The 14,257-nt window shown below is 39.5% G+C and overlaps 1 protein-coding gene across 1 annotated transcript; it reads left to right on the top strand.

Moving 5' to 3' along the window:
• Window positions 1-3,366: 3,366 nt before the first annotated feature.
• On the top strand, window positions 3,367-5,226 carry LOC137255419 (probable G-protein coupled receptor Mth-like 10). Its single transcript, XM_067792862.1, has one exon. The coding sequence runs from the start codon at window positions 3,367-3,369 to the stop codon at window positions 5,224-5,226; it is 1,860 nt and encodes a 619-aa protein (XP_067648963.1).
• The last annotated feature ends 9,031 nt before the right edge of the window (window positions 5,227-14,257 follow it).

Here is a 14,257-nt window from a genome sequence, read left to right on the forward strand (position 1 = left end):
GGGTTTCCGTATTCCCTATGGGTTGGAAGTTTAAGACCCGTGAAGGCCCCGGTGTAGAATAGGCCTTCAGCAACCTATACTTGCCATAAAAGGCGACTATGCTTGTCGTAAGAGGCGACTAGCGTGATCGGGTGGTCAGGCTCTCTGACTTGGTTGACACATGTCATCGGTTCCCAATTGTGCAGATCGATGCTCATGTTGTTGATCACTGGATTGTCTGGTCCAGAACGCCACCATACAGCTGGAATAATGCTGAGTGCGGCGTAAAACTAAACTCACTCACTCATTAGGAAATGTAAGCGCATATATAGTTTCGTGTGGTATGCGCTTTTGCTCTGGGGCGGAAGAGTTGAGTCCCGTGAGGATCGGGGAAAAGAAAACACAGAAAGCACGGACATGGAAAAAACACATGGGCAGCTCGTCGCTGAACCTCGAAAGGTATCATTCACAATAATGGCATGTTTGCACGGGAAATACAAACGTACCAACACACTTCATTGTATTTCCGGCAAATAAACTCCTGAAATAATTCATTTTGTTCTTTCACGAACACTATGTAAGGGTACGTATGGTGCTTTATACGACAATTCGTCTTCCGTATGTAATAGGACGTTCAGTGTGTTTCCTGTGTAATAAATCACTAACCGAAGATGGTGCGACATGTTCGTAAGGAAATATACGTGCATGCAGTTATCTAAAAGTGAGTGACTTTAGCTTTACGCCACATTCTTGAAATATCACAGCGGCGGACGCCGGAAATAGGCTTCACACATTGTGCGAATGAGGGGAATCGAAAACAGGTCATTGGCGTGACGAGCGAGCACCTTAACCACAAGGCAACCTCCCGGTTGGCTAAAAGGGATAAGATGAAATGCACTGAATCAAAGTGATTTCACAATGGAGGTCAATAGACAGTAATGAAGCTAGCTGGATTGATGTTCTTGTGTTCTAACAATATCGAGGCGAAGAACACCAGATGGACCTCATACACAGTACGCATAGGGGGAATCGAACCCGTATCCTTTATAAGTGAACGCTTTAACCAGTATGCTATCTCAGAGTGTATGCCTGACAGTCTTTGGGATTAGTAATTTGACTCACACCTTCTTCTAAACAGTTACGTGCACGGAATGGCTTTAAAACAGAACTGCACATGTGTTTCGCAATACACGAACATGTGGAGCAGGTATATCAGATTTTAGGACCTGTGTTTATTGTCGGGTAAGGAGTCTTGGGCGTTTTAGAAATGGTGACAAATGGTGTGCGGCGCTGTTGCAAATATTGAAATTGTGCTTATAGCTAAATAAAGCTAAAAGTGACCATGCATCTACACAAGCAGTTGTTATCCTTTCCCTGATATTAATCAGAGTCACTGGAATACTGCTAAATGCGGTGTAAAACATATCTCACACACTACGCATTTTCAAATAAGTCTAATTTCTGTACACGTTTTCTTTAGATATTCACGTTAATCTGCACTGCGAAAGAGGGACGTGCAAAGAAAGGTGTTGGGATCCGATCTGGCGCAAGAAACAGATATCCAAGGGATCTGTCAGAAGAAAACGTTCCTTATTATTAGACAGTAGTTTACTGCTAGGGTCATCTAATGAAGAGGGCAAGTCTGGAGATAACGAGGAGAAAAATGATTATGAGAAGAAAATGGTTATTCGCAGAAACGATGGCAATATGTTTCCTGATTTGAAGCTTTCGGAAGTGGCAAATAACAAATCTGACCAGGGTGAAGATGAAGATAGGGAAAACTTTAAACGCAGAAGAAATCCAACCACATTCGATGCAGAGTGCCATTGTGATGAATCATGTATTATATTTGGAGACTGCTGCTATGATTTCTTTTCTCTTTGCCTGCAGCAAAATCTAACTGAATTATTGTCTAGTGTTCAGACTACAAATGGTATAAGAAGAATCATTGAAAACATCACTAAAAACAACAAAACCGTGAAGGAGAGTGTATTGATGTACTTGTACAAGAGTTGTGAAAAAATGCCTAATGACATATCTACCCAACATTACTGGATGGTATCACAATGTTCGAAGCTGTACACCGAGAAACCTTTAAACAATACAGAAAATGACACAGTATCAAAATGTCATGATACTTCACTTGAACCTCTAGGAAGTGTTCCAGCATCTTTGAAACAACAACCTGAAATTGTTTTTCGAAATATTTTTTGTGCAAAATGCAATGGTGTAGACAAAGACAGCGTTATCATGTGGCCATCTAAAGCCGTGTGCTCTGGTTACTATAGCCCATCTGGTGTCACATATGATGAATTTATGAATAAATTTAGGGCCTCAGAATGCAGGGTGGAGAGTGAAGTGCCAGGTAATACCCAACCACGATCATGCAGACAGGATCATGATATAGACCTTAGTTTGTATCCAACAGATATGGATGTCGGAGCCTTTCCAAGTCTTGACAGTTTGATGTGCAGAAGTTATATCTATCCAGTGGTGACAGCTAAAGGCATCAGGGTGAGGAACAGCCATTGCTCAATGTCTTCTACTAAAGATAACTTTCGGAAATTCACATGTGACCCAGTAACGCACTTTTGGTTTCACGACGTTGAGATTCCATATTGTGACAAACATTCATGCAATGGATTGTGCAACCAAACCACTGATCAGGATTGTCATTGTGATATTAGATGCTTGACATATGGTGACTGTTGCTATGATTTCATTTCGACATGTCTGGGAAGCAATTTCACTTTACCCGACTATGCTGACAATGATACATTAATCAACACCTTGCTGATGCAACTGAAACCAGATGAAAATGAAATATCGACTCAAGGAAGAACCGACAGTAAACAACTCTCGAACCAAATATCCACGACAGTCACCCAGCTTCAGGGATTGTATATCAGATACAGAAGATGTGTTCGTGTTCTACAAACACACTTAATATGGGCCATAGCAAAATGCCCTCAGAATAATGAAGATCCGCTTTGCGAGTCAGCTACTTCTTTTACCAATCACTCAATTTTCACTCCAGTTTCATATCATCATGATGTGAATATTGTGTTCAAGAACATTTACTGTGGACGATGTCATGGTGTTCCAGACGAAATGTTGAATCAGTGGAATACATATATGTCCTGTGATCCTAAATCACACCCTTTTATAAACGTAGAAGCGTTCCTGTCAGAACACTGTAAGATCAACATTGAAATAATGGGTGGGCGTTCTTGTATGGAAGTGGACTTTAACCACGAACACGACCCCCTGGCGGATTCATTGTGCGGATCATACAGGTATATTGTGTACTCATCTGAACATTCAACACAATACAGAAGTCCACACTGTGCTTATCATATACATGGTGAAAAAGATATATCTTGTACTATGAAGACTCAAAAGAAGGAATCACTGGAGGATGAGGATGACAGTGCGAGGAGGGGTGGCGAACTTGGTGGCTTTAGCGTTTTGTTTAATTTCAAAGATAAGGATGTCCAATTTCAATCGACAGATGGTAAGATTATCTGTAGGTCAAATGAGGTGTATGATTTTTATGAGAAGATTTGTAGACAGATTCGTTGTCAGGAAGGCCAAAAGGCTGTCAATGGCACCTGTGTTGTCAGTGGTTTGGTGTATGCTGACAGGCAGAACCAGCTTTTCCCAAATGGCACATTACATTACACTGTTAGCTTCTATGTTCTCACAGAACTCCCCCTGCAAATCAAAGTCATTAAGGATTTATTAATGGTGGGGCCTCTCTTTGAACAGGCTTATGTGGTTGAAATACGTAATGTTTCAGCACTACCTGGTGATGCATCTTTTCGCGGGATAAAATGGGAATCTGGTCAAGATTTGAAACAAATGGTTAAGATTCATGTTGAAAATGTTCAATCCCTCGCAGAGGACATACACTTGATATCACACCTTGCCCAGCAGTTGGTCAGTAAGTTTGATCCTATGATCGTGGATATCATTCTTCAGAATTTCCATTCTGAAAGCGACCTGTTCTGCTCATATGGAACGGTTATGCGTTTGACGAACATCACTTTGGAATCCTTAAATGGGACACTCTATGCTGCAGACTCGTATAAATATTACACATTAGAATCTGTTGCCTTTGTACTTGGTTTGAAAAGTGCACCTCCTGATTTACAGGAGATTTTGGTTTGTGGAATTCCTCTAAAGTGTGACCCAGTCGTTTACAATTTAACCGATTTTATACAGGAGGACGGGAATCTTAGAAACCTGTATTCAGGCGTGATTCTAGAAAATACTTCTTTCTTCATAGCAGGAGACGAAGTGCTCTCTTGTCATAACTTTACTCAATCTGGGCCTCAGAGATACTCACAGATATTCTTTAAATACGATCGCGTACAGGACATTCTGACCTATGTGACTTCTGGTGTTTCCATGGTCAGTCTACTAATCACACTGATCGTGTATTCACTTTTCCCTGAACTGAGAAATCTACCAGGTCGTTTAACCATGTCTCTGTGTGCCACCCTTCTTCTTGCTCAGACTCTCCTGCTGCTCATTCATCTGCCCACGGGATGGCTGTGTCAGGCACTTGCCATCATTCTGCACTTCTCCTGGCTCTGCACCTTCATGTGGATGACAGTCCTGTCGTTAACACTGGCTCGTACATTCACCAGCAAAGGCCTTAACTCCTTGAACCAGAATATAGCCAGGACTCATGGCTTCCTCAGTCTCTGTGCCAGTGGAATCCCTTTGCTTATTGTCACTACCTCGGTTCTTCTAGATTTCCTGGAGCTTCCCAATATTTACATCGGTTATGGGGCACAAGGCATCTGTTGGATCGCTAATCCCCCTGCATCTCTCCTAGTGTTTGGTGTACCTCTTGCACTGATGCTTCTTGTTAATGTCGTTGCCTTCATCGTGACGCTCTGTAATATAGAGAAGAGTCTAAAATTGTCTGAAAACATAACATCTTCAAAGAAGGACAGAGCCAAGGTATTTATCTATGGCAAGCTATTCGTCATTATGGGCGTGTCCTGGTGTACCAGTTTTGTGGCAGCATTTGCGAACGTCAGTATTCTCTGGTATATGTTCATCATCTTGAACGGTCTTCAAGGGTTCTATATCTTTGTAAGCTTCGTCTGTACGGACAGGGTTAAAAGATTGCTCCAAAAGAAATTCACAGGTTCTAGTACAGATACTAGGACGACGTCTGCTATCACCTCTAGTACAGAGATTAAATCGCAGAAAACTGAAAAAAACAATATATGATTTCAAACATGAGCCAACAAAACATTCTTGTGAATTTCTTGGGGTTAGTTAGATATCTACTCGTTTCATAAACATTCTTAAACGCATATATATTCTGTTTTGTTCAATCTACTCGTTTCATAAACATTCACAAACGCATATATATTCTGTTTTGTTCAAAGAACGCGAGACGATATGACTGTTTAAGAGATCTAATGCATTCCTTTATACCACGAAATGATGCTCTTTTTGTTCATTTAAAGTATACCTCCATAGTACTTGTATACGTTATATAATATTTGATCAGATTTCAAATCGGGGAATTTGGCCAATGAGGTTTCACTACCTTTGTATACATGGATTCTCAAATATTGACTGATATAGGTCACACGATGCTGTTGATATTCCTCTCTAGTTGAGGTCCTTAATCGTTTGTTTATATGATGAAATAACTGCAATACGCACAATATGTATCTGGGCAAAGGGCATTAAACAGATCATATGCCCATGGCAATGGCCAGGCAACACTCAGTATCAAGTAGGTCATCTTATCTCCTTTTTCATCACCATTGCCGATGCGACTATAAATTGCAAATCACTCCATCATTTCATTCTTTGATTGATCTTTCCGATAATCAACAGCTGCCAGAAGGATGGCATTACTGCCCCTTTGGTACTTTGCAAAAACAAATGTAGCTAAAGTACTATAAGCTTACCGTGTATTGGCTTACCACTGGCTGCTGGAGATCTACAGCCCATTTGAATAATGTACACTACATACTCCTACAGTTACATGCACTTAGATTTACACGTGATGTGTATGTGCACTGTCAAACACAACGGTTAAAAACATTGTTAACATGGCGAGACAGTACTTAACTTTGGCACAGAAATGGGAGACAACTGGCATGGTTAATGGTGGAAACTCATTACGACAGGTTGCAACAACTTTTCACAAGTCTGTTAGCGTGATATCCAGACTTTGGAATCCGTATAGAGCGACTGGTGACGTCAAAATGAGGCGTGGTCGGGGACGGAAAAAGAAAACCAACCAACGGGATGAGCGGACCCTACGCCTTATTGCTCTGCGAGACAGGTTCACATCCTCCCCCAAAATCTAATCCAGGCGTCAGAATTTGTTCACGTACAGTACGTAATCGTCTTAAATCGGCGGGTCTTAAAAGCCGCCGTCCATTCGTTGGAATCAACATGACTGTGCAATACAAGCGCTTGAGACTGCAGTGGGCACGGAATCATGGAGGAAGAACCGTGCGTCAATGGAGAAACACCTTGTTTAGTGATGAGAGCAGGTACACACTAGACCATAATGACGGTCGAATTCGAGTTTGGAGACGCGTTGGGGAACGTCACAGTGCCTGCACCATCAAACAGCATGGTCATTATGGAGGGGGCTCTGTTATGGTGTGGGGTGGTTTACCTTTAACCACAAAAATATCCTGTTGATGGCAGGATAACAGGTGTACGACATCGTGATGAGATCTTGAACCCGATTGTGATCCCTTTGCGCGTACAGCAGGTCGAATGTTCCAACATGACAATGCCCGCCCTCACATTGCTCTTGTTTGTCGGGACAGACTGAGGGCTGTAGGTATTCGAGTGTTGCAGTGGCCGGCTAAAAGTCCTGACCTTAACCCCATCAAACATCTTTGGGACGTTCTTGGCCGCAATGTTCGGGACAGACCTGTTCAACCCAGCAAGTTTAATGAACTTTTCGTGGCTCTCCAGGAAGAATGGCGTAGAATTCCGATTAGTACCATCCGTACCCTCATTACGACGATGCCATGCAGTTCTCTAGAGACATGGGGGACACACCCGATATTGATTTTCATCACTTGACATAAGCCTTTTCATCTGTATGAACTTTTCTCTTACTGTTTCAAAGATTAAAGGTCACATGCCACCAAAAAACAAACATAATTAAAACACACTTATCACTTATTCATGACATCTAATATACATTGCCGCTTGTTAAAAAACACATAAACAAAATTATAAGCGTACAATCGCGATTCAAAAGTGCAATATTTTGTACTTGGGCTTACTTCCCTCGAAACGAAGCCCTCGCGAGACCGAACCCAGTCATAGCGGGTGGCTGTGCACTCAAGGGTAACGACGGATTCCGATTGGCTGGTTCATTTGCTGATACGCTGAGGGCTCATTGTGTGTACAGAAAGATGATCTGTTTGATGGGCATTTTATAAGTATGCCTAGTCACAAGAAAGTAAGATTCTTTATGGATAACAACTTCTTTAATTGTACTTGATGCGTCGTTTCAATATGGATTCGTATACTGTTGTCAAACAAAATCATTTACACTAGAATAAGTTGTTATCCCTAGAGAATTTATTTAGAGATGTTGGGTTTTGTAAATACACGTTCTATGTATTTGATTTCGATGAAATAAAAAACCATTTCTAGAGATGGCGAACTACTGCGTGACTGGAAAGTGTCATTCGTCCAAGTACAAAGCAGGACTTGAAAGAGTTTGCACCGGTTTCCGTCAAATCCAGTCATCCGAAAAAATGGATGTAGTTTGTTTGCAACCCACAGACATAAAAACTTATCATGTGTACAAGTATCACACCTGCCTGATTACATAATGTGGCAGAGACTGGACTCGGGTTCACGAGTCATAAATCAGTTTATTTTGTTTATGGTGTATAGCCTTATAGGTGTTAAGTTCAAACTGCACGTGGTCAATGATTGAAGCTGTCTATTGTATATTGTCTTTAGCAGACAGGCAGGCAGACATACAGGTGTCAATAAACCAGACACTGAGCTTTCTCTGTGACAGAGGCTGCTTTCTACAATCAACAAGGTTGTTTATGTAAAGAGTAGATTACTTACTTGTTTGTGTACACAACCAAGATTAGACTACTGCTTACGACCACATACTCCGAGCATGTATACTGTTTCAAGCTCCGCGAACCTATTCACTGCGCATGCGTTATGGGCGCAGCGTAGCGCAGCACAGTTGTTGAAACCAGTTTTCCCCCCAGCGCTGGGGGGAATTTAGTGACTCGTTTGAACTCCGATTTCGCGGGCTTTTTTTTCATCGCGTTTTTTTCAACTTTATAAACTGAATTGGCACTTTTCATGATTTGTTTCGGTAAGTGCATACCTAAAGGTATCAGAATCTGCAAAGTTGTGTTGTACGTTGCATGTGACCTTTAAAAGTTTTTTCCATGAGTATATTATTACTGAGCCTACGTTTAAGCTCAATACGTCCCTACACCAGATACATCACCTGGCAACGCACTTTGTTGCATACATGTATGTAGGGGGTATAGATATAGCATAAGCTTTTTCTTTTTGTTTCGTATGCTTGATAGAAATTGGTTTGTTTGTAGATATATAACGGTTTATTAATGATGTGTATTTATAGAAATTCCGTTGTTATGTTGTATTGTCTATTAAAGTAATGTATTTCTGACATATTAGATTAGATTTTAGTTGTTTGTTGTCTTTAGACCATGTTCAGTCTAATTTTACATATTGTTAGTGTATGATGTTTTATTCTTGATATGGTTGAAATATCGCCGATGTGGCCATAGATCACAAAGCTCACTCATTTGCTTGTAAGTGTATGCACTGATAGATTTCAGTATTAAATTTTGTTGTATTTTTTATTTGATAATGTTGATCAAAATTCCGTGTTTGTTAATTAAAGACATAGATGTTGTACACTTCCATGGTTGTGTTGTTAGTCAATGCCGACTTCTCCTTCAAATGTGATTTTCAATAATATTTCGATCACATGTATATTTGGACAGGTTTCAACGGTTTTACATAGGTTATTCTGATTGTACGAAGAAGGACGGAATATTTTCATATATATATTGTGTAATTGAACGCACTGTTCCCTGCGTTATCACTAATACAAACCTCAACACTAGTTGTCATCAATATGAGGAAACCGTATACACAGGATATGTAAATTGTGTTTTTTGTGTTGCATACATTTGTATATACACAACTGATCTGTGCAGGTGTATAAGCAATAACTAAAAGACTAGAAGACTAGTCAAAAACCATTAACTGCAAAAGGAGTTTTACCTAGGAGAAATATATGAACTCATCTTTTACTCTCTCATACTCTCCCCCTCTCAACAACATCCCCCGCCAAAAAAAAATGAAAACAAACAAACAAACACAAAAGCAATCCAAAAAAAATGGAATCAAAACCAAACACACACACATGAAACAAAACAAAAAAACCCCAAAACGATCAGGGAAGAGGTCAAAGAGATGCGGACAACGAGAACAGAAGTCACTAACATCACAAGACATAAAAGAAGCTTTGGTGACCAACTGCTGTGTGAAAGATTGCTTGAAGAAAATGTCTTTTGAAATTATCTCTCGACTGACATTGGTTTGAGTCTTCCTCCAAAATGACAAACAGAGCTGCTTCATCAACAGTCACTTGAGGGCAGTCTTCAGATACCATGAACAAAGACTCGGATGTTCTCTTCACCCTTGAAGGCCATGAAGCTTGCAGTGTTTGTTGCTGTACTGTATGTGAGATCAGCAAAACCAGGTACATTAGGCATAAAGGAGGTTTTCATGTAAAGGTAGAGGAAATACAGATGTTTCATAAATTTATTGTGTGTATGGAATCGTTTTTTCATGTAATTTGTTTAGGTATTATTTGTGTTAAGTACAATGTTGTGATTCATAAATGAACCAAAGTTTGATCAAAGACCTGATCAAAACTATGAATCGCAGACGTACCTGGAGGCTTAAGTGTGACTGGATCAGTATTTCAAAAGGTCGGTTTGCATGTACATTTCTAAATCATCATCATATCATCTGTATTATTATTTGTGGTTATTTTTTATGACACAGGATCTAGTGTCTGGATATATTATGTTGACAGCTTTGTTTTCATATCAGAGCAAACTGTCCAAGACAGCTCTTGTTCATCGTTCCAAGCATCCATTTCCAAGGGTCTTTAAGTAATCTGCTAGCTGTCTCTGTCCTTGAAATCAGCGTGTGCAGTCACTGACAGACAAAATATTTCGTGTGTGTTTGTTTACAGGCATGGGGACCGCATGCCACAGAAGGCTGAAGTCCAGCTGCCATCATGCCTTACAATGTGGCAAATCTTTGACGCCCATGTTGAAGATAACAATCATCTGCAGGACAAGCCATTTATTCATTCATTCATGTAGGGTATGCATGTTATCGAGATGTATGAAACAAATACATCAACTTAAGTGTAGTGTTCTCGCAGCTTGAAAGATGCCATTGACAAGTGTTGTAATATATTATATATCAAATCATGATGATGTTGAAATTGTTTCTTCTTGTTCCGTTCAAAGGATTTCACACAATGTTGTCTGTGCATCTTATACAGAGATGCACTACAAAGAGAGAACTTGGGAAAAGGAAGAAGTGAAGACCTTGAAAGAAGTAACACAGGGACAAATAGCTTTACAAAGGTTTGTTATTTCCGTAATAATCGATGAAGTTAATGAAAATGTAGTCTGATAAATGGATTTTGCATCATAATATATTAAACATGAGAAATTATACACGAGAAAATAACAGTAGCAACTCACAAAAGGATGTGAGCGTGTTTAGTTTTACGCCTCTCACAGCAATATTCCAGCTCTAAGGCGGCGGTCTGTAAATAATCGAGTCTGGACCAGACAATCCAGTGACCAACAACATGAGCATCGATCTGCTCAATTGGGAACCGATGACATGTGTCAACCATGTCAGCGAGCCTGACCACCCGATCCCGTTAGTCGCCTCTTACGACAAACATAGTCGCCTTTTATGGCAAGCATGGGTTGCTGAAGGTCTATTCAACCCCGGGACCTTCACGTGGCCTCACAAAAGGACCACTCACTTCGTGGTTGTTTAGAGGTTCAATGTATGTATGTAAGTATATTGTTTTCATATTTTAAATGTTTTGTGTTTGCAGGCTACTTCAATAGAAATATTACAAACTTGGGGACAAGGTAAAGAGGTCACCATCGAAGTATGTGGCACTCATCATAGACAACATGGACCAAAACAAGAGGAATCTTCCTGCATTCCCAGAACAAAGGTACATATGTGTGAAGATTACATATCGAATCACAGGCTCTTTAAACCGCTGAGCAGCTGAAACTCTCCTTTCAAATGCTGAATATAATGAATTTGTCCCAATGTGTGCAATGAATGTTGATTCCTGAAGACATTTGTCTTTGACACGTATACAATGCCAGTCAATAAACATCAAACATTTTAGATTGTTGGCAGTCTGGCATATGACAAGCACCATGTGACAGGTCGATCACGGAAACCAAGCAACCCATGCTGTCTGGATTTCATGTATTCCAGGTGATGCAAATGTGACTTGTACAGTGCTTCTGTATGGCCTCAGTAGAAGTGCACAGGTACCCACTACTGTATATCTTCAATATGAGTCATTGCCTAAGTAATCAAGAAACATTAAGTTCAAGTTTCAATTTTGTTCCTGCACAAATGCTATAAAATAGTATTTAATTCATTTACTAAAAACTACTGTTTCAGCTGAACCATCGGCAGAAACCCTGTAGTTATAAAATGACAATTCGCCCACAGATAACAAGAACAAGACCGTACTGTATTTTTGGCATTGTTAGTCAAACTGAAACTCTTCAAAAAGATATGTCTTCTTTCTGCAACTTATTTACATACTATTGCAGTGTGGGGATGCGTGCAACAGAGGTTACTAAGGGGGTCTTTACCCTTCTTAATTAGAATTAGAGGATATTCCAATAATCCGGCATGAAGATGTGGACCACCTGTTCAACGTGTTGGCAAAGGTTCTGAGACAGAAACGTGCTGCAACATGTGATGGTCTCCTGCATGTCCTTGCCAGCATCAACCCAAAGCCCATTCCTCCTGTATTGGATGGTGATGAAATGAGGCAATTGTTTATCAACTGTGATTCAAAAAAAAAAGACACAAGGAGATACATGTGTTTGTGTTCATAATGGACGGGTCTTCAGTCTCCATTCTTTTCCTTACAAAGAATGGCCGCTGAAAAGGGAAATTATCGGACAGGTGTCATTAGACTGTCACTCTGGACAAGGACAAGGAAGATGACACCCGAAAAGCCATGGGGAGAGACTTGGCCAAATGGGTGTCATCATCCAGGCTGCCTGAAGATGGTGTCCTACATTAGAAAAATGGGGGATATTCACACACCAGCAGGCAAGCTGCCTGCCCTAAGGGAAGAGAACGCCCTCCCAAGAAATGTACAAGAGGCAATAGAGTGAAGCAATGAAAAAATGCAGAAACAATCAACGATATTTTCATTGAATTACAATTTTTAATAAAAAATAAGTTGTAATTGGTTATACAGTTTTAGAGAGCATTGAATGTGAAAGCATCCAAACATCAACATGAACACTGATTTAAGCTTGTACTGTTTTTTACTTGTCTTGTCAGTTCTTATTATCCTAACATTTTCCTTTGCAGGTATCACTTACAAAGCACCGAAGGCAAGCCTCAGCAGAGCTCTAAGACAGTGGCCTAATATTATTTGATTTAAATATGTATATGCGATGTTTGTATAACCACAAGCTAATTTTGCTTTTTCCTCACGTCTTCCTTGACGTAGAGGTTTATCTGTCTCTTTCCTTTTGTCCCAAAGTGGTGCCTTTAGCTCTTGGCAGATTTTTGGCATTTGTTGTTTCCTGGTTTCGAGGCAAACGATTCAGACTTTCATAATCGAAGGTTTAGTTTCGGAGCTTGAAAACCTTTCATTATGTTTTTACAAGACTTGACAGACATATCAAACAGATCTTGAAGTGTTGCCTTTTGCAGTTTGTAGATTTTTGGCATTTATAATTTGTATAATTTCAAACGCGATTTGGACATAGTCACTTTAAGTGACTGCCAGATGATTTGTTCCTTGCAATATGTGGGGTCCGTTGAGATTTGTCATCCACTGAAGACCCATGGAATTGGTGTTCAGACTGACATTGATTTATCATTGTAAATATCCCAGCCTAGGTAAAAATAATTAAAAAACATGATGGTCTCGTGTCGTGGTTAGAAATTTCCTTCTTTTCTTGAAATTGTCATGTGTTTAGATGTGTACATGTGCACTGATAGACCCTACTTATTGATCAGTTTGTGTTTGAGGTGTAGATTTAATATGTCTTTGAAGTAATGGTTTGAATGCAACTTAAAAGTCGAAAATATTACAAAACGTTATGTAGTTTTAAGATATAAACATCTCATAGATCTCTTTTGTAACACGGTATTGTTAAAAGTGTCACATGATGCAATTCTACTCTCATAAGTTTACGTCCGTTGATATTAAATATTTGCTATAATCGTTTCTTCAGATATTCATATCTAAAATAATGATGAAATAACTGAGACATTTGCCTCCTTGATTGAAGCTCATTTTGAAGATGTCACAAAAGTACTGACATCTGCACAAGAAATATGTGTATTTTTTATTTATGGCTTTCACGAACTATATATGTTTCATTATTTACAAGTTATTCTTGTAATATTTTGTCAAAGTGTAAAATTTCTATTCTTTTGTTAAAACCAGACAGAAATATAAAAATAACTACATCAAAGTGTATTTTTTAATGTTTGGAATATATACATGAGTAGCATGTGTAAATTTGGTGATCTATGGGGTTTATGAAGCAATACATACAATTATGTTTTACGACCTTGTTCGTATTTTTGTTTTCCCATTACTGATGTTGAATTTGTTTTCAATGATAATATATATCTCGGTTGGGTTTCACCAAGTATTCTTATATTTGGTTGGCCTCATGAAATGGCTGGTCCATTTTTGAAAGTCAGAGGTGCTGTTTCAAATATTGTGCACCTGCCATATACAATAAAGTGTTCCAGTGTCCAGTTAGAGTTATTACAAAAGCAACAGAGGCATATAAGTCACATTATACATCTTTTCTGCAGAAAGAAAATATTCTGCCAGAAATTTCTGCAGAAATGCATTTTCAGAGCCAGTTTGTGAGCTAATGAACACATGAACTTGTATGTCAAGTTGGGACTGGCAGGCCAT

This window comes from Haliotis asinina, chromosome 11, assembly GCF_037392515.1.
Source record: "Haliotis asinina isolate JCU_RB_2024 chromosome 11, JCU_Hal_asi_v2, whole genome shotgun sequence".
NCBI lineage: Eukaryota > Metazoa > Mollusca > Gastropoda > Lepetellida > Haliotidae > Haliotis > Haliotis asinina.

Excerpts from the sequence above, each read along its gene's own strand:
- LOC137255419 (XM_067792862.1), top strand. The coding sequence starts at position 3,367 with ATGAAGACTCAAAAGAAGGAATCACTGGAGGATGAGGATGACAGTGCG.